At 44.0% G+C, this 18,975-nt stretch overlaps 1 protein-coding gene across 1 annotated transcript; it reads right to left on the reverse strand.

Annotated features, from left to right (window-relative positions):
- Nucleotides 1-2,322: 2,322 nt before the first annotated feature.
- Chgb (chromogranin B) lies at nt 2,323-17,108 on the reverse strand. Its single transcript, XM_090352026.1, has 5 exons — nt 16,899-17,108; nt 11,774-11,820; nt 10,846-10,939; nt 3,859-5,537; nt 2,323-2,711 (listed from the first exon to the last, which is right to left on the reverse strand). Exons 1-5 carry the CDS (start codon nt 16,948-16,950, stop codon nt 2,634-2,636), a joined length of 1,950 nt encoding a protein of 649 aa, XP_090208152.1. The 5' UTR covers nt 16,951-17,108; the 3' UTR covers nt 2,323-2,633.
- Between the last annotated feature and the right edge of the window lie 1,867 nt (nt 17,109-18,975).

Here is an 18,975-nt window from a genome sequence, read left to right on the forward strand (position 1 = left end):
TTTAACAACGTAGTCAGTGATGCAATCTGGATTGGTTTTGTCTGATGTGACACATGCTGTGTTCTGTGTGTGGTGGAAGACATGCCTGGATGGCTGCCTCACTGAACATGTAGCAGATTGACCATCCCTATGCAGCCAGGCAAGTTGATGAAGTGACAGTCTCCATGGGTGACATTCAAGTTGATGAAGTGACAGTCTCCATGGGTGACATTCAAGTTGATGAAGTGACAGTCTCCATGGGTGACATTCAAGTTGATGAAATGATAGTCTCTATGGGTGATATTCAGTCAGCACTAGCTGTTAGCCGCAGCTTATTGGTGACACTACCCACTGGGGACTTATCCAATTTCCACTCTTGCATCTACCCAGCTCTTGCATGCCAATGAATCTCTCCTGGGAGGTAATTTGTGAACTCCAGTTCCAACAACAGAAGTTAAAATTCTGATTCTCCACACACACCCCTCCCCACCGCCCCCAGTTAAGATGACTTAATTAGGCTGTTCACAATCTGGTCTGCAAGTTTCATGTTAGGAAGTTTACAATCTCCTGATTTCTGATCCCACCTCTTCACTGTTTCTTTTCAATAGGTCTAGATTAGAACAGAAGATGCACTTCCATTAACCTCCTGGGTAACTGCAATACTAGTGCTGCTGGTCTGGGAAGCCAGCCGAAACTTTTACCATTTCTGCATCATCGTGAAGCTAAATAAGTCTGTATCAGTTGAGCTCGGTTGCTCATGCTTGTAATCCTAGCTACTCAGGAGGCTGAGATCTGAAGACCAAGGTTCAAAGCCAGCCTGGGCACTAAAGGACCTGAGTAGACTCTTATCTCCAATTAACCTTTAGAAAACAGGAAGCGGGGCTGTGGCTGTAGGGGTAGGGTGGTAGCCTTGAGCTGAAAAGCTCAGAGACAGTGCCCAGGCAGAGTTCAAGCCCCATGACCCACAAAAAAAATAGTCAGTAGCTTCTGTGTAAGTGGACATCACACAGGGACCAAACCAGGATGTTGACCATTGTTCCCAGGGCTTAGTCCTGGTTGACAACTCTAGGTCACATAATTTTCTTTTTCCCCTATATTGCCCAGTTATATATATATATATATATAATTTTTTTGCCAGTCCTGGGCTTAAGTTCAGGGCCTAAGCACTGTCCTTGGACTTTCTCAAAGCTAGAGCTCTACCACTTGAGCCTCAGCACCATTTCTGGCTTTTTTTTCTATGTATGTGGTACCGAGGAATCGAACCCAGGTCTTCGTGCATGCTAGGCAAGCACTCTACCACTAGGCCAAACTCCCGGCCCTGCCCAGGAATCTTGAACTCCTGAACCCAAGTAATGTGCCCACTAATGATGAGGATTGACGGTATTTCTGTTGTAGGCTATTTTTTCCAGTGCTGAGGATAGAACTAAGACCTTGTATGTGCTTGGTAAGTGCTTTAACATGGAGCTAAACCGCCAGTACTCCAATTGGTAGGATTTTTGTTTTGTTTATTGCCAGTCCGGGGGACTGAATTCAGGGCCTGACTGTCCTTGAGCTTTCCTCAAGGCTAGAGCTCTGCCGCATGAGCCACAGCACCACTTCCAGCTTTTCTATGTACGTGGTACCGAGGAATCAAACCCCAGTCTTCATGCATATTATGCAAGCACTCTACCACTAGGCCAAACTCCTGGCCCCCAATTGGTAGGATTTTTAAAACAGCATGATTATTATCTAAAACAGGGTAGTCAAGCCTATCTAATCTCAGCCTAGGGAACAGTATTTTTTTTTCCTCTAATTTCTTGAGTACTCTGTTACTTCAAAAGTTGCTTTTTTTTTTCCTGTTATGCATCCAAAGTCTAGTAAACCCCAATTTCCAAATTTTTGTTTATAATATTATTTTTTTTGTCAGTCCTGGCCTTGAGCTCAGAGCCTGAGCACTGTCCTTGGGTTTTCTCAAGACTAGAACCCTACCACTTGAGCCACAGCAGCAGTTCCAGCTTTTTCTATGTATGTGGCATGGAGGAATTGAATCCAAGTCTTTGTGCATGCTAGGCAAGCACTCTACCACTAGGCCACACTCCCAGCCCCCCAAATTTACTCCTAAGAGTACCCCTAATAGGGCCGGGAGTGGGGCCTAGTGGTAGAGTGCCTGCCTAGTATGCTTGAAGCCCTGGGTTCAATTCCTCGGTACCACATACACAGAAAAGGCTGGAACTGCTGCTGTGGCTCAAGTGGTAGAATGCTAGTCTTGAGAAAGCCCTTCGAGTGGCAAAAAAAAAAAAAAGAGTATCCCTAGTAATCACACTTCCTCTCTGTTAGCCCAAAAGAAGCCAAGAACCATGAAGCTTCTGGTCTCAGGTGAATCTTTTATTTCAAACTGAGAGAAACATTTTCAAAGGCAGCAGCACAGTCATTGTCACAAGCATATTAAAGTGTTTTGCAAGAAGGAATATGCTGCATACAAGTCATGCTATTTATATTTCCAATAGCATTCTGACAAAAAAAAAAAGACTATTTCCAATCGTGTCAAACATTTAATGAATGGCAAATTCTACTTTCTGCCTTTGGCTAAATAAATGGTGTCATTCATTGGAGTAGTGGAAAATAGATAAAAGTGAGAGATACTTTTTAAAACTGCCCATTGCTCTTGACAACCATCAGCCCCTTGGGCTGAACTTGTTGGCTATTTTCTGCAGTTCCAAGTCCATTGCAGCCAGGTTTTCAAGCTCTTTCTCCTAGGAAACAGGAGACAAAAGGTTTCAGATCAATCAAGAGTAGAAACCGGAGAATTTTAGATCTATTAAATACTGAATCAAATTACATCAGTAGTTTTCAAAGTGTGGTCCCTTACACCAGTAGCATCAATATCCCTAGCACACCTAAGGAACATATTAAAAATTAGTTCTTGGGTGACACTCCAAACATAGGGATAAAAATCTCAGGATTCTGGTGCACATTCAGAGATCAACCAACATCACTAATAGGAAAGGTCATTATTTGCGTAAGTACAGCTTTGATAATATACTCTCTCCCAAAGGTAAGTTTCTGATTAGAGTAGGACACAAGCCAATAAAGATTGGCCAAAGTACCAGATACTGGTGGCTCATGTCTATAATCCTAGTAACACAGAAGGCTAAGACCTGAGAATCACAGTTCAAAATCAGCCAGGACAGACGAAGAGATTGTTATACCCAAAGCAGCAATAAAATGCTAGAATAGAACTAACAGTTGGTTCTAAGGGAAGAGTACCAGCCATGGTGCTTAGGATCATGAGCTTAAGACTGAGTTTAAGCCACAGTATTGGCACATTTTTTTTCCTTTCTTTCTTCCTTTCTTCCTTCCTCCTTCCTTCTGTTCTCTTTCTTTTCTTTCTTCTATTTGACTCAAGGATAGTGCTGTATCATTTTGAGTCACAGACACCACTTCTGGCTTCCTGGTGGTTAAGTGGAGATAAGAGTCTCATGGATTTTCCTGCCTAGACTAGCTTTGAACCACAGTCCTCCAGTCTCAAACTCCTGAGTAGCTAGAATAAGTAGCTAACATTATAGGTGAGTCACTGGTGCCTGGCTATCATACTTTTAGATGTTATTCACTCAACCATGGGAGACAATGACAGTCAAATGTTGAAGAAGACACCAGGCCACGTTGATAGAACAGTAAGAATCACCGAGGATCTTTCAAAACACCTCCATGCTTTATTCAGGGTGCTGACCTTGAACCGTGATTCTCAGATCTCAACCACTGGTGCCCAGCTAAGGGTACATTTTCATTATGGTTATAAATCCCCACCCATTCCTTCTTATCACTATCAGATGAAATTAAATAGAACATATTCTCTTGGACCATTGTAAGTTCATTGTAAGTGAAATCCCCATACTGTACCTCCTCCTCTGTCAGAACTCTCTGGTCGCCCCTGTCCTTTTCATTTTCTGCTTCCTGGAGTGTTCCCATCTGCTCCTCGGTGTCATAGAAATCGGGAAATTCATCTGACTTCTTCCGGTAGTGAAGGAGCTGGTCCAGCTCAGCCACTCTGTCGTACTGCCTTTTGAGGTCCAGTTTGGGAGCCCGAGCAAAGCTTCTCTTCTTATATCCCCAATTCACATCCTCCGAGTAGGGCTTCTTCTCCCACCAATCATAGCCGTATTCAGGGAAGACATTCCTCTCATTCAAGGTCTGTGCATTGTCCTCATCACCCACAAAGAAATTGTCATCCCTGTTGTCTTTTTTCTCCAAACGGCTGCTCTTCCACTGGGCAGGGTCAAAGTATGGGTTGAAGAGAGCCCCTAATCTCTTCTTCTTTTCGGTGATGTGTTCAGAGCCATAGTGTTTGTCTTGAAGCCTGGCTTCCTCTCTGTTTCCTTCCTGGTCCAGCAGATCCTCCTGCAGCTCCCACTTCCCTGGAGCTCCTTCCTCGCCATAATTGAGATAATCAATTCCTTGTTCTTGCCATTCATTTGGGGGATATCTTCTTGCCTTGTCCCTCTGGCCTTCTTGAACATGGTGGTGTCCTTCACCCAGAAACCTCTTCTGTTCCCTGATGCGAGGCATGGAATAGGTGCCCAGCTCCCCTCCCCTGCCTGTCTGATAATGTCCCTTTGTCCCTTCATAACCTTTCTCTTCCTCACTATACCCATGTGCCATGTTTTCAGGTTGTGAACTGCGGTAATTTCTGCTGTCCTCCTCTTCCCGGCTGTCTTCATTGTGAGGCCTCGGGGCCCTGTACTCTTCACTTCCTCTGCCTCGGTAGTGTCCCCTCTCCAGGCCCTCATATCTGGATTCTTCCTCTGAAGCCCTGTAATGGGTTGAACGTTGCTCCTCCCTCTTTTTCCCTAAATGGGCCATGCCCACACTGGCCTCCTCAGATTCCTCCAGGGCATGTCCTCCTTCCTGCGAGGGAGGATTTCCCTCCTGAGAGGACCTGTCTGGCCTGCTCCTCCCATGGTGGTGTCGAGGCCTTGTGCGTCGCTTGGTCACTTGAGCGGTAGAGTCTTCCTCACTTTCTTCAGATTCCTCCTCGCTCTGGAGTCGGCTATTAGACCCTTCAGGGTGTTTTTCCTGGTTCCTTGTCTCTTCTCCACTCTCCTGGCTGCTCTCCTCCCTGCTGTGTGTCTTCTCTGATCTGGTCCCCAAGTCCTCTTTTTCCTTAGCTGTAGCCTGGTTTCTTTTGTCGAGAAAGGTTTTCTGTGCCTCCCCAGGCTCTTCGGGCTGTTTCCCTTTACTGACATCTTCATGGAACAACCCTTTCTGGTAGTTTCCTCCCTCTTCTTCCTTCGGGTCCTGTCCCTCACTCTTCTCAGAATGCTGAGTATTTGCTTCTTTGGCAACTTGGTTAGCCCCTTGGGGCTCATCCACCAACTCTTGGCTGTGTCCACCTCCCTCCTCCCACTTCTCCATGTCTGCGTTTGTCTGGCCTTGAGTGTCCTCCTCCCCTGGGGCTCCTGCTTCCTCTCTACTGGATGGCCAGTGAGCTTCGGAGGCAGCAGCTGGGTCTCTTAACAATCTTACTTCAAACTTTGTGTTTTCATTTTCACTTTTTTCTTCATCTTTGACTTCTTTCCCACCTATAATAAAAATATAACTTCAGAAAGTCTGTGATTCTACAAATACCAGCTTGGATAATTGCTACAAATCCTGAGGACATTGGACATTGTTTAGATAATTTTTTTAAGTTGATAAAGAAGATATGCTGATACCTTTTAAAAGTAGAAGCTGTGGGCCACGAATCTAGCCTAGTGGTCAAAGTGCTTGCCTAGTATGCACGGAGACCCGGGTTCGATTCCTTGGTATCACATACATAGAAAAAAACTGAGAGTAGTGCTGTGGGCTCAAGTAGTAGAGCTCCAGCCTTGAGAAAGTCCAAGGACAGTGCTCAGGCCCTGAGTTGAAGGCCCATGGCTGGCAAAAAAAAAAAAGTAGATGCTATGGCCAGGCATTGGTGGCTCACACCTGTAATGCTAGCTACTTAGGAGGCTGTGATCTGAGAATTGCTATTCTAAGGCAGACCAGACCAGAAAATCCGTGAGACTCTTATTTGCAATTAACCACTGAAAAAGATGGAAGTGGCACTGTCTCAAATAGTAGAAAACTAGCCTTGAGCAAAAAGGAGCTCAGGGACAGTGCCCAAGCCCAGAGTTTGAGCCTTAGAACTGGCAAAAATAAAAAAGCAAATGCTAGCTCTTTGGCTGTACTTAAGTCTAACAAAATAAACTATCCTTATTTGTAGGTTTGCCTAATATCTAACCAGCATCTCTCATTGGGACTATTAATGATCAAAATAATGATCAAATTAAAATCCACATACAGATGTATGAAATATAAGGATGTTAGGCCAGAAGAATCACAGAGAATTTATCTAGTCCTACCTCCTCTTTTATACTCCCCAGAGGAGGAGGAACTTGTAATTCTGTATTTTTCTTTCCATATTTAGCATGGTTAGTATTATGTGAGTGGCTTTAACTGTAATTCAGCTAAATAAAATTAAGTTGCCCAAAATGGAGAATATTGAGATTCAAAGGTGGGTTCCAGGGCTGGGCGCAGTGGTTCACACTTGTAATCCTAACTACTCTGAAGGCTGAGATCTGAGGATCAAAGTTCAAAGCCAGCCTGGGCACTAAAAAACCTAAAACTCTTATTGCCAGTTAACCTCTAGAAAACAGAAAGTGGGGCTTGGCTCTAGGGTAGGGTGGTAACCTTGAGCTGAAGAGCTCAGGGACAGCTTCCAGGTAGAGTTCAAGCCCGATGACCAAATTTAATTATTTGCTTGGATTTCAGCTCATCTCACCAAGTTCAGAGAGAAGGCCCAAAGCCAAGGCCCCTCATGGCAATGAATGCATTGAATCATTGTCCATTGTGGAAGCTAGCAAGCCTAGTGTACATGGAGCACCAGATGCTGTGTCTGGTACAAACTAAAACCTGCTCTGCAGGTAAGATACATACCAGAAAGTGGAGCTGTGGCTGGCTCAAAGTAGTAGAGCGCTAACCTTGAGCAAAAGAACTCAGGGACAGTGCCCAGGCCTTGAGTTTAAGCCTCACAAGACCAACAACAACAAACCCTAAAAGAGGTACACACCAGATTTCCAAGACTTCATATGACATATTTCAATAATTTGCTTATATTAGTTACATGTTGAACTGCTTACATTTTGAATCTGTTAGATAACATATTACAAAGAGATTGAGTATATAAAATTATGTATTAGGTGAAGTATGTGGAATATAAATGAGATAGGCTTTAAAATTCATTGTACCTGTGTCTTTTTTTTTTTTTTTTTGATAGTCATGGGGCTTGAACTCAGGGCCTGAGATCTGTCCTTGGCCTTTTCTCAAGACTAGTACTCTACCACTTGAGCCACAGCACCTCCAGCTTTTTCTATGTATGTGGTACCGAGGAATTGAATCCAGGTCTTGGTACATGGTAGGCAGGCACTCTTACCACTAGGCCAAACTCCCGGCCCCATCCATGTCTTTTTACTTACATCTAATGATGGAAAAATTTGAAATTGCCTTTCTAGCTCTTTTATTTCTGTTGACTGGTACTGATGAGTCATACTGAGCTGATATTTACAAAACAGAACATTTTATAAAAATGTCTGAGCAATACTGGACTGCATGTACCTGTTTTAAACCTAGCCTGGTGTGATAATAACATTCTACATTTACAGGGCAACTGAAATGTTACTGACCTTCCACAGACCCAAGAAAGAGCTGTCACACTCTCTGTGCCCATGACAATGCATATGGCATTGGTGCTCCTAGCCAAGTGAGCACAGTTAGGCAGAGTAGGAAGCGCTTTGTGACTGTGTCCCCTCCCTACATTCATATGTGGAAGGCCTGATGTGATGGCATTAAGGAAAATACTGTGGTCATGGGAGTAGAACCTTTATGATGGCACGGGTGTCCTGGTTAGAGGAGACATGAGAGAAATAATCTCTTTTCACCACATGAGGATAGTGAGATGGTGGCTGTCTATATGCCAGGAAGTGGGCAATTATAGGAGATCTTGATTTTTTTTTTTTGCCAGTCCTGGGGCTTGAACTCAGTCAGGTTTTGGGCATGTCCTTGGGCTTTCTCAAGGCTAGCACTTAACACTTGAGCCACAGCACCACTTCTGGCTTTTTCTATATATTTGGTACCAAGGAGGAATTGAACTCAGGGCTTCGTGCATGCTAGGCAAGCACTGTACCACTAGGCCACGCTTCTGGCCCCAGAGTCCTTGATCTTGAACATCAGCCTCTACAACTGTGAGAAATGCATGCTGGTTGTTTATGCCTCCTGGTCTATATTTGTCATAGCAACCAGAAATAACTCAGGCAGATGCTGATTTCATTCTCATTTGGCTGAAGGAGAGCTAAACAGACAGGCTCTCAGCCTCCAGGGACTACAGCCACATGGCCTCTTTCTACAGTCCGCTGGTGTGTGAGGATCTTAAGTGTCAGGAGAGAAAAGTATTTTTATTTTATTTTTCTCCCAGTTAAATGTGTACTGCCTGTAGCAGCTTGTGCCCGAGGCTTAGCACTTTCTGCTAAATTTAGCTTTAAGCCCTGGCAGGTGAGATTGGAGAAGAGCTATGATAAGCAGCACAAAGTTATTGTCCATCTGTAAACCCTAGATGCCAAGAAAACCCTTGCTTTCAAGTTAAAAGGTGAAAATGCACCTTTCATCCTTGTTATGCTGAGATGACCAGACTAAACTTAGTCAAAGAGATCTTCTATCTGTTAAGTGGTTGGAATAAACTAGGCACCAATAGCTTACACCTGTAATCCTAGCTTCTAAGGAGGCTGAGATCTAAAGATCATGGTACAAAGCCAACTTGAACAGGACAGTCAGCCATGTTCCCTAAGTAAGCTTGGTAATTTGGTGACTTTATCTGATAGACCCTTCACTTTTGCACTCATCTGGTAAACAAAGAAAAGGAAAGGACAGAGAGCAAAATGATTCACTCAGCAGAGCAGCTTTCACTCTCTGTTGGAGGTCCACTCTGCTCTCCCTTCCTGTAATGGCTGACAAAGGAAGTTGGGGAGAAAAGAGGTTTTGTTACTGTAAGTGATAGGAACATTTCCTTTTTTTTTTTTTTTTTTTTTTGACCAGTACTGGGGCTTGAACTCCAGATCTGAGCACCAACCTTGGGCTTTTGCAAGACTAGAGCTCTACCACTTGAGCCACAGCACCTGGGTCTTCGTGGCATAATAGGCAAGGACTCCCAGCCAGGGTAGGGCAAACTCCCAGCCAACTCTGTTCATTTTTATGAAGGCTCTACTAGCTCAGGCCTTCCATGTGTACCTTAATTACCCTGAAGCCCTGTCTTTACTCATTGGGCCAACTGCTAACCCTTGTTTCTATCATTTCATCCATGGAAGTGTAGCAATAGCAAGAGAAGGTTGTATTGCAATAAAAGTATTTTTTTGTGATGCATGGGGATAGTGGAGGTTGAACTCAAGGTCTCACCCTTGCTAGAAAGATGCACTAAATTCAGAGACACACCTCCAGCCCTTTTTGCTTTCGTTATTTTTGGCATGGGGGGAGAGGGCAGGAGCTAGCCTCAGACCATGGGCCCACCTGTGCTCTTTATAGCTGATAACAGGTGTACACCACCGTGCTGGACTGATTTATCAAGATGTAAACTTGCTAACATTTTTTTTTTTGCCTCAAACTGATCCTCCCAGTCCCGTCTCCTGAGTAACTGGGACTGCAGGTGTGAGCTACTGCACCACATCATGGGAGATGTTTTCTGAGGAGAAAAGAACATCCATTGATCCAGCCTGACTGCAAATTCAAAAGCAGAGAAAGATTGTCAAGGAGAACACACGTGAATTAATGTGTAAAGGAACAATACAGTATTTGAAAACAGATCTCATCATAGGGTTCCCAAGGTCTACTTCATATATTACCATTCAAATTGATTGTGAACAGAGGCTCCTTACTTAGTGCAGAGAAAACATCCTGGTGTAAATTCACATTCCTCTGTCTCTTTGCCATGCTGGGACTCTACTGTAAAGCCTCACTAGACCTCAGACCTGGAACTTCTGGTATCTCTTAATACTCTACATTCGACTATCTTCATTTATCTCTCCTCTAAACAGTCCAGACATTTTCAAAGCATCTCCTAACTTCTCATCTTCATAGGAGTTGAGAAGAGAACCTAAGCTGGACACAGTGGCTCATGCCAGTAATCCTAGCAACTCAGGAGACTGCAATCTGAGGACTGAGGTTCAAAGCCAGCCCAGTCTTTGAGACTCTTATCTTAATCACCAGAAAACCAGACATGGCACTGTAGCTCAAGGGTCATAGCCTTGAGCTGAAGAGCTCAGGGACACTTGGGCTCAGAGATCAAAGTGTGTGTGTGTGTGTGTGTGTGTGTGTGTGTGTGTGTGTGTGTGTGTGTGACAGAGAGAGGGGGGGGGGAGGGAGAGAGAGAGAGAGAGAGAGAGAGAGAGAGAGAGAGAGAGAGAGAGAGAGAGAGAGAGAGAGAGCGCGCTTAAATCCTGTTCTTTCCTTTTCTACCCTGCCATCCTCTAATCACAAACAATTCCCATATCTCCCTTCACCCCAAAAAAGGCATGCTTTAGGAATTCAAAATATGAAACTAAGGAGTTAAAGAGTTGACAAATGTCTCAGAGACGATCAACTCAATTTACTGGGAGAAAAAACATGTCTCGAGTTGAAGAAATGAGCCCAGAGTTATAGTCATTCACGTGGTCACGTGGCTACCAGGTAGGAGGGCAGGGACTAAAGTCATATCTCTGTTTCTCCAGTCACAGATTCTATCAATCAAGACCAAGTCTCCTGAATCATGCTCCAGGGGTTCATCTGTAGGTGACATGGAGAGAGAAGGAGTTAGTCACTACAGAGTCAAAAGTATGGCACACTTACTGTTCTTCAGGACTTGCCGGCACTCAGGGGTAATAGATGGGATGTTGGATTTGGACAGGGCATTTGAGAGGACCTCAATGATACAGTGAGTGACCTAGGAGAAAACATAAAGGCAGATCGGGAAAGCTAGTGTCATTGGAATGCAACACAACCCAAAGCTGCTGTCGAAGGGAAGCTTGATTATGTGAGCTGTGTTGAAGGCTCTCAAACACTACACAGACAAAGCAAGCATCTTGATTAGGGTAATCTGAAGAAGTGAAATGAGTACCACTTTTTTTTTTTTTTTTTTTGCCAGTCCTGGGCTTGGGCTCAGGGCTTGAGCACTATCCTTGGACTTTCTTTCTCAAGGCTAGCACTCTACCCCTTGAGCCTCAGCACCACTTCAGGCTTTTTGCTATGTATGTGGGGTACCCAGGAATCGAACCTGGGTCTTCGTGCATGCTAGGCAAGCACTCTATCACTAGGCCAAACTCCTGGCCCCATGAGCACCATATTTTTTTGGCCAGTCCTAGGCTTGAGCTCAGGGTCTTAGCACTGTCCTTGGACTTTCTCAAGGCCAGAGCTCTACCACTTGAGCCTCAACACCACTTCTGGCTTTTTCTATGTATGTGGTACTGAGGAATCCAACCCATTCTTCATGCATGCTAGGCAAGCACTCTACCACTAGGCCAAACTCCCGGCCCCGATGAGCACCATTTTTAAGCAGGTCAGAAGGAAAATACTGTGAGGACACAGCTAGCCACAGGTGTTAAACCCTCTAGGAAGAAAATGGGAGCTCTGTGCAGGAAGGGGCATCCTTCATTTCCATTTTCTCAAGGGTGAAAACCTGGCATTCTTAGACCCCAGGGTGTGTCTAATTGGTTTGCATCATCAGGAGTGGGGGAATCTAGAGTGTAGATACAATGTCTAGGTTGACATTTCAGCTTACCATTTCCTCATTGTGGCTCCGGTTATCCACTGGCACAGAGATGACAGCTTTGAAGGAGAAAAAGAATGGAAAATGGCTTGAGTTGAATTTTGGAAACCATGGGAAGCAAACTCACAAAATCACTGTGCATTGAAGGGGGGTAAACACAGTCAGAAGTGAGCAGTATATAGGAGACGCTGCTCGGTGGCCAGAATTGTCCTGGTTACACATACACACACGCGCTTGCATATACACATACACACATGTACACATACACACATGTAGATATACTGTTGTTTTCCTTAGCACGGTGGTAAGCATTTTTGGAAATGCATGCTGTCTTACACTCAGTCTGAATTGACTTTTGGCAAGAGGGGAAGTCCATGGCTTAAACTCAGGCCCTGGGTACTATCCTTGAACCAATTTATGTTCAAGGATAGCATTAAATTAAATGTAGTCCACACATAAAAGGAGTGACTGGGGTTTTGGTAGCACCATTTCTTTTCCTGGCTACTGGTTACACAGGCATCCTAAGTGTGGGGAATTCATTAGACTGTATTTTTGTGATCTATGTACTTTTCTATATACTATATTTCAATACATTAAAAAAAAAATCTAGGGCCGGAAGCATGGCCTAGTGGTAAAGTGCTTGCCTAGAATGCATGAAGTCTTGAGTTCCATTCCAGAAAAAGCTGGAAATGGCACTGTGGCTGAAATGGTAGAGCGCTAGCTTGAGAAAACCCAGTGACAGTGCCCAGGCCCTGAGTTCAAGCCCAGGATGGGCTAAATAAATAAATAAATAAATGAAAATTTAAAAAAGAAAAAAAAAGAGGACTCTAAGTAGATGAGGCCTAGCTCAAGTAGCAGAATGCCCACCAAACACAAGGCCCTTAGGCAATCCCCAGTCCAATAAGGGAGGGAGGGAAAAAGAAAAAATGAGAAAGAAAGAAAGAAAGAAAGAAAGAAAGAAAGAAAGAAAGAAAGAAAGAAAGAAAGAAAGAAAACAAGCAAGCTTAAAAATCTAGCTAGAATCAGGGAGTGCCCTTTTATCCTTTTCCTCTATTTACCCCTAAAAAGGTACAGATCTGAATCTCTTTCCACTATCCCTGTTTTCAAGATAATATCCTCCCTTGATTCACTTAATAAAAATATGGTTATTCAATAATTGATTACTGTGACTTTTACTCAAGGTCTTTGCTGACCCAAGCTTGCTGCCTCTGAACAAGCTCCATATTTCTCTTCCCTACATTGTTCAGAACCCAGGAGGTATCAATTTCTCCTAGGACCAGTCTCAAGCTTGTTAATATGTAAATTGGTCTTTATCAATTGGCTTATAAGATTATAGTAAAAGGAAGAAATTAATTTATTTCCCTCAAATTTCATGATGTTCTGCCTGCTCTAAAACAACATTTTAAGTGCCTTGGTTGGCTTAGAAAATGCTGCAGATGATTATAATTTTCTACTGTTATGCCGCTGGCATTGGGGTTTGGACTCTTTTCGATGGAAAGGAACAGGGTTTATTTGCATGAGTAATTTGTGCATCTTGATGAAACATCTGAGTTCCACTCTGGAAAAAAAAAGGATACTACTTGTGTTCAAAAGTGAATTTACTATTATTACATAATTTGATAAATCTGAGCTGGGCACTGGTGCCTCACACCTATAATCCTAGCTACTCAGGAGGCTGAGATCTGAGGATTGCAGTTTGAAGCCAGCCTGGGCAGGAAATTTCATGAGTCTCTTATGTCTAAGAGACATATATAGCCACCAAAAAGCCAGAAGTGGGGCTGTGGTTCAAATGGTAGAGCACTAGTCTTGAGCAGAAAGACTCAGGGACAGCACATAGGCCCTGAATTCAAGCTCCAGGACTGGCATATGAAGAAGAAGAAGAATATAAACCTGAGAATCATTTCTAAGGTACTAATATTTCATAATGCTACCCCAGTTTCACCCCAGATTTAAAGGATAGCTGTGAATAGGTTAAGCAAGTTCTTTTCTAATAAGTTACAAAGGCTCCCAAATTCCTCCTAAAATGAAGGTCAGGCCAGATCTGGATTTGTAGAAACCATCTTACTGAGTGTATAACATGGATCTCATGTGGCTACTTCACTCATACTGATTTTTAAAATGCACAGTAGCTGCTGTAGAAGGTTGTAGATTTCCCTTTAAGAATAGACAACAGACTAGATGATTTCTCCCAAGCCTGTGATTTTGCTAAATAACCAACTTTACTTGATGACCAGTATGTATCATTTTCAGAAGCTGGGGAAGGAGAGAATGAGGGTGTAGCCGCTGTATCAAGTACTTTTCTGGGTAAATAAAAATGTTCTCACAGGCCAGGCACTGTTGGTTCATACCTATAATCCTAGCTACTCAGCAGGCTGAGATTTGAGGATCGAGGTTTGAGGTCAGCCAGGGCAGGAAAGTCTGAGACTCTTATCTACAATTAACTACCAAAAAGCTGGAAGTGGAGGCATGACTCAAGTGGTAAAGCACTAGCCTTGAGGGGGGAAAAAAAGCTCAAAAATAGCACCCAGGCCCTGAGTTCAAGACCCAGGACTCTGACTGACTCTCTCTCTCTCTCTCTCTCTCTCTCTCTCTCTCTCTCTCTCTCTCTCTCTCTCTCTCTCTCTCTCTCTCTCTCCCTCCCTCTCCCCACTCCACCCCACCCCCTCACAAATGCCCTGGCATATAGAAGTATAACCTCGGGCTGGGAATTTGGCCTAGTCGTAGAGTGCTTGCCTAGTATGCACGAAGACCCGGGTTTGATTCTTTGGTACCACATACATAGAAAGAAGCCTGAAGTGCTGTGGCTCAAGTGGTAGAGCTCTAGCATTGAAAAACCTAAGGACAGTGCTCAGGCCCTGAGCCCAAGCCTAGGAGTGGAAAAAAAAAAAAGAAAAAGAAAAAGAAAGTATAACCCCTTTGTGAAACCACTTAATAATAAAATATTTTAACTGGAAAGAAAAGTTCTGAATTTTGATAGTGGTTATAGTTATACAATTTGTGACTATATTATAAATCAGCAAGCTATATACTTTTTTTTTTTGCCAGTCCTGGGCTTGAGTTCAGGGTCTGAGCACTGTCTGTGGACTTTCTCAAGGCTATAGCTCTACCACTTGAGCCTCAGCAGCACTTCTGGCTTTTTTCTATGTATGTGGTGCCAAGGAATCGAACCCGGGTCTTCATGCATTACTAGGCAAGCATTTTTACCACTAGGCCAAACTCCCGGCCCCACTATATACTTTTTTTTTTTAAGGTGAAGGGCTTGGAGTTTGGCCTAGTGATAGAGTGTTTACCTGGCATGCATGACATGAATGAAGACCTGGGTTCAATTCCTCGGTACCATATACATAGAAAAAAATGGAAAGTGGTGCTGTGACTCAAGTGGTAGAGCACTAACCTTGAGAGAGCCCAAGGACAGTGCTCAAGCCCTGGGTTCAAGCCCCAGGACTGCTGAAAAATAGTTGTTAAAAAAAAAGAAGGTGGGGACCAGGAGTTTGGCCTAGTGGTAGAGTGCTTGCCTAGGATGCACGAAAACCCAGGTTCAATTCCTCTGTACCAGATATATAGGAAAAACCAGAGTAGTGTTGTGGCTCAAGTGATAGAGCTCTAGTCTTGAGAAAACCCAGGGACAGTACTTAGGCCCTGAGCCCAAGCTCAGGACTGGCAAAAAGGAAAAAAAAAAGGTGAAAAGACCTATTCAAGCTGAATGAAAACCACAGTATAAGATCTACATTTCAAAAGGCTGCATTTTATGCCTTAATAGCTGGTGTTAAAATATGAAGCTTTATTTAAATATTCTTATAGATAAGATACCTGTATTTTCTCACTGTAGTTAACTAAGTACCACAGAGGTCTATAACACTTGTGGTTTTTAACACCATATGCAACACAGACTTAGCCCCTTATGAAATTCTCTTCTGGAAACATTTTGATCAGAAAAACTAATTATTAATGATTCACTAAGTTACCTTTAATTAAACTGAGAACATTATTAATAATTTTAAAGAATGGCAACAATTTTAGTATAGATTACAATAAAACAAATCACCATTGGTTTACTCTTTGATTCCATATTTTTGATCCTATAATTGCTGTTAATAAGACAAATACTCATGGAAATGGAATAGTTCTAGTTAGGAATCTCAATCTTAAGACAATTTTCTGTAGCTCATTAAAATGGCCAAAGAAAACCTCTAGTTTGACCTAGTGGTGGTATATGTGCTTCTTAATAAGTAGTCTCAATTACCATAGGGATTTTACTTCAGCATACAAACACACAGACACACACACACACACACACACACACACACACACACACACACACACACCCCTCAAGAGATCCTTTCCTCGAGCTTTACTTGGAAAGACTAATGACATAATCTTTCATGTAAAGAGAAACTAGTAGCTACTACTTACATTTCACCCTCTCAATTTGACTAGAACAGTTTTGAATTACAGCAGAGATACTTTTTGTGGTTATTTTGTATTCTAGTTATTTTCCTAGAGTGCAAAACTCAAAAATACCTAGTGTAGTTTCCATTCATAACATAAACACATATTAGCCTGAAGGTAAAAATCACCTCTCTACGAAAATACAAAGCAGAAACACATGAATCTTTAGTTTTATGTACATATGCACACCTATGAAAACATTAAGAAAAAAATAATATGTATATTATATACATGAGGCTCAATTTTACCTTTTCGTGTCTATAAAACAACAATAATAATAACAGATGAAAGAATCACCTAATGCCATACTTCATGTACTTCTGTCTCTGTGCACCTGAGTAGAGGCCAACACCTCTCCCGGGACTAGGGTAGCAAGCCTGCATCTAAGGAGTGACCATCAAATGAGGATTTCCCTGGAGATAAGGATTTCCTTGCAAGTGCTAGGAAAACTCGGATATGAAATCACCGACACTCGGCTGGTTAGGTTAGGAGCCCTCTGACTTTTTCCAAGGGCGGAGAGGAGGTAAGTCTAAGAGGAAGCACCCAAAGAAGAAAGGCATAGCCTCCAGAAGGACAGACCTTCCACATAGCCCTCCTCTCGAACCTCCCCGAGACCGGGATCTGCGGGGAGGAGGCAGCCAGCCCTGCGCTGTCCTTGGTGCTGAACGGCCCCAGGGCGCTAACTCACCGGCCAACAGCGCGGCTCCCAGAAGGCTGAACAGCAGCGCCGTGGGCTGCATGGCCGGGGAGTCTGGGCAAGAAGAGGATGCGGCTGGACCAGCTGGACCGGCTGGACCAGAGAGAGCAGGATGCAGGAGAAAGGCGAGCTGGAGCTGCTGGAAGAGACAGCAGCTGAGCGTCCCGGTCCCCCGCGGTGTGGCGCGGTGGTGGCAGGCCTGGCTCTTTTAAAGGGTAGGTATGGGGAGGGGGGGGCCTCCAGGCCCGGTGAGGGCTGGCTCACAGCCCAGAGGAGGCGCCCCCTCGCTCGGCCTTGACGTCACCAAGCACCCCGCCAGGGCGGCAGGGCCCGCAAGCCAGGCGGAAATTTACACCAGTCCCAGCGCCTGGGTGCTTGGAGGAGAAGAGGTGGGCAGGCAGGTGGACGAAGGAGATGGAGAGAGCCAGGGAGGCAGGGTGGATGGGAGACGCGAGAGAGGCGCGGGATGGCACAAGCTTGCTCTTTCTACCCACCACCCCCGGCCCCAAGGAAAATAAAAAAAAAAAAAAAAGAACCAACCTGTGATGGAGGCTGTGCTTGTGTGTGCACATGGATGGGGGGGAGGGTCTGCTGAGAGTGTGCAAGGGACTGCATCTGTTTCCTGGCTCCCCTTACGAGTGGAGGAAAATATTCCAGCTACACAGAAGAGACAATAGAGGAAATGGGAACGTGGGGAATATGGCTTCAAACAATCAGAGGTGCAGCCAGCGCCTTGGCTTCTGTATCCACGATTTAACATTCATTCACATGGTTACACGCCTGAGATGGTAGAAAAGGATGTCCTATGATGATCAACCTCTTCCATTGCCAATTTCCAGCTCCCTCAATTCCGCCCTCCCACACCCACCTAGGGCAGAATCAACACGAATTAACCATTTCCTGCAGTCTAGGCTTAATTTAGTTTGGGGCATACACAGCTGTATCAAAAGAGTGACTGGACGGCTGCTACATTGACTAGAGTGGGTGGAATTGAAACATTCTTCCTTCTGTTGGGGATTTGCTTTGATTTTTCATTCTTTGTCCTTTGGGGTGGAGGCAGAGCACAGGGATGGCTTTTAGGAACGATGGACAAGCCTTCGGTGTCCTCTTTTACTTTCAAAATAAAAGAGAAAAATGCTTTGCTGGGGGAAGGATGAATGATGGAAGGGTGGCATGGGTCAACAGGCGTTGTACTCATACACTGACATACTGCACACTGGAAACCCCTTTGTACATTTAAAGATAATTTCTTTCAAAAATACTTTGTGGGCCCTGGGTTCTATTCCCCAGTACCACTTACCCATAAAAAGCCAGAAGTGGCACTGTGGCTCAAGTAGCAGAATGCTAGCCTTGAACAAAAAGTGTCCAAGGACTGTGCCCAGACCCCGAGTTCAAGTCCCAGGACTGTCAAAATAAAAATTAAAAAACTTTGTGATTCTGAATGAGAAGAAGGTTAAAACATCTTCCAGAACATGTTCTTTTTAATTTTTAATTTATTATTTTATTTTATTTTATTTTATTTTGCCAGTTGTGGGGCTTGAACTCAGGGCCTGAGCACTATCCTTGGACTTTTCCCAAGGCTAGTGCTCTACCACTTGAGCCATAGCACCCACCGCTTCCAGCTTTTTTCTATGCACGTGGTACCGAGGAATCAAACCTGGGTCTTCATGCATGCTAGCCAAGCATTCTACCACTAGGCCAAACTCCCGGCCCCCAGAATATTTTTTGACATGGATTTCCTCAGCTTGATGGGGAACCAAGAGAAAAGTACCAGACATGTGCTCTGCACAGAAGAGCTCCACTTGCCTGAACACTGGCTTGGGGAACAGAAGGAGACTTTAGGTGAGGTCGCCTCATTCAGGTAGTGAGGCAGCCCACATGCACAACTACAAAGACTCTTCAGATCCTTTTTCCAGAAAGTTAATGTGACTTTAATTCTCCTTTGTATATGCTGGTACATGAATATGTATTCTTGAAAAGGCTAGGGATGATTTCAACAAAACTGTAAGCATAGAATATTCAAAATAGTCTTGGCAAGGAATATAGCTTAGTGATAGAGTGCTTACCT

This window comes from Megascapheus bottae, chromosome 18, assembly GCF_031878675.1.
Source record: "Megascapheus bottae isolate mThoBot1 chromosome 18, mThoBot2.hap1, whole genome shotgun sequence".
Lineage (NCBI taxonomy): Eukaryota > Metazoa > Chordata > Mammalia > Rodentia > Geomyidae > Megascapheus > Megascapheus bottae.

What these genes read in the sequence shown, in the direction of transcription:
- Chgb (XM_090352026.1), bottom strand. Translation starts at nt 16,950, where the DNA reads ATGCAGCCCACGGCGCTGCTGTTCAGCCTTCTGGGAGCCGCGCTGTTG. An exon ending in GGGAGCCGCGCTGTTGGCCG is followed by an intron (nt 11,821 to 16,898) that starts GTGAGTTAGCGC and finishes TCTCCTTCAAAG; the next exon opens with CTGTCATCTCTGTGCCAGTG. An exon ending in GGAGCCACAATGAGGAAATG is followed by an intron (nt 10,940 to 11,773) that starts GTAAGCTGAAAT and finishes GTTTTCTCCTAG; the next exon opens with GTCACTCACTGTATCATTGA.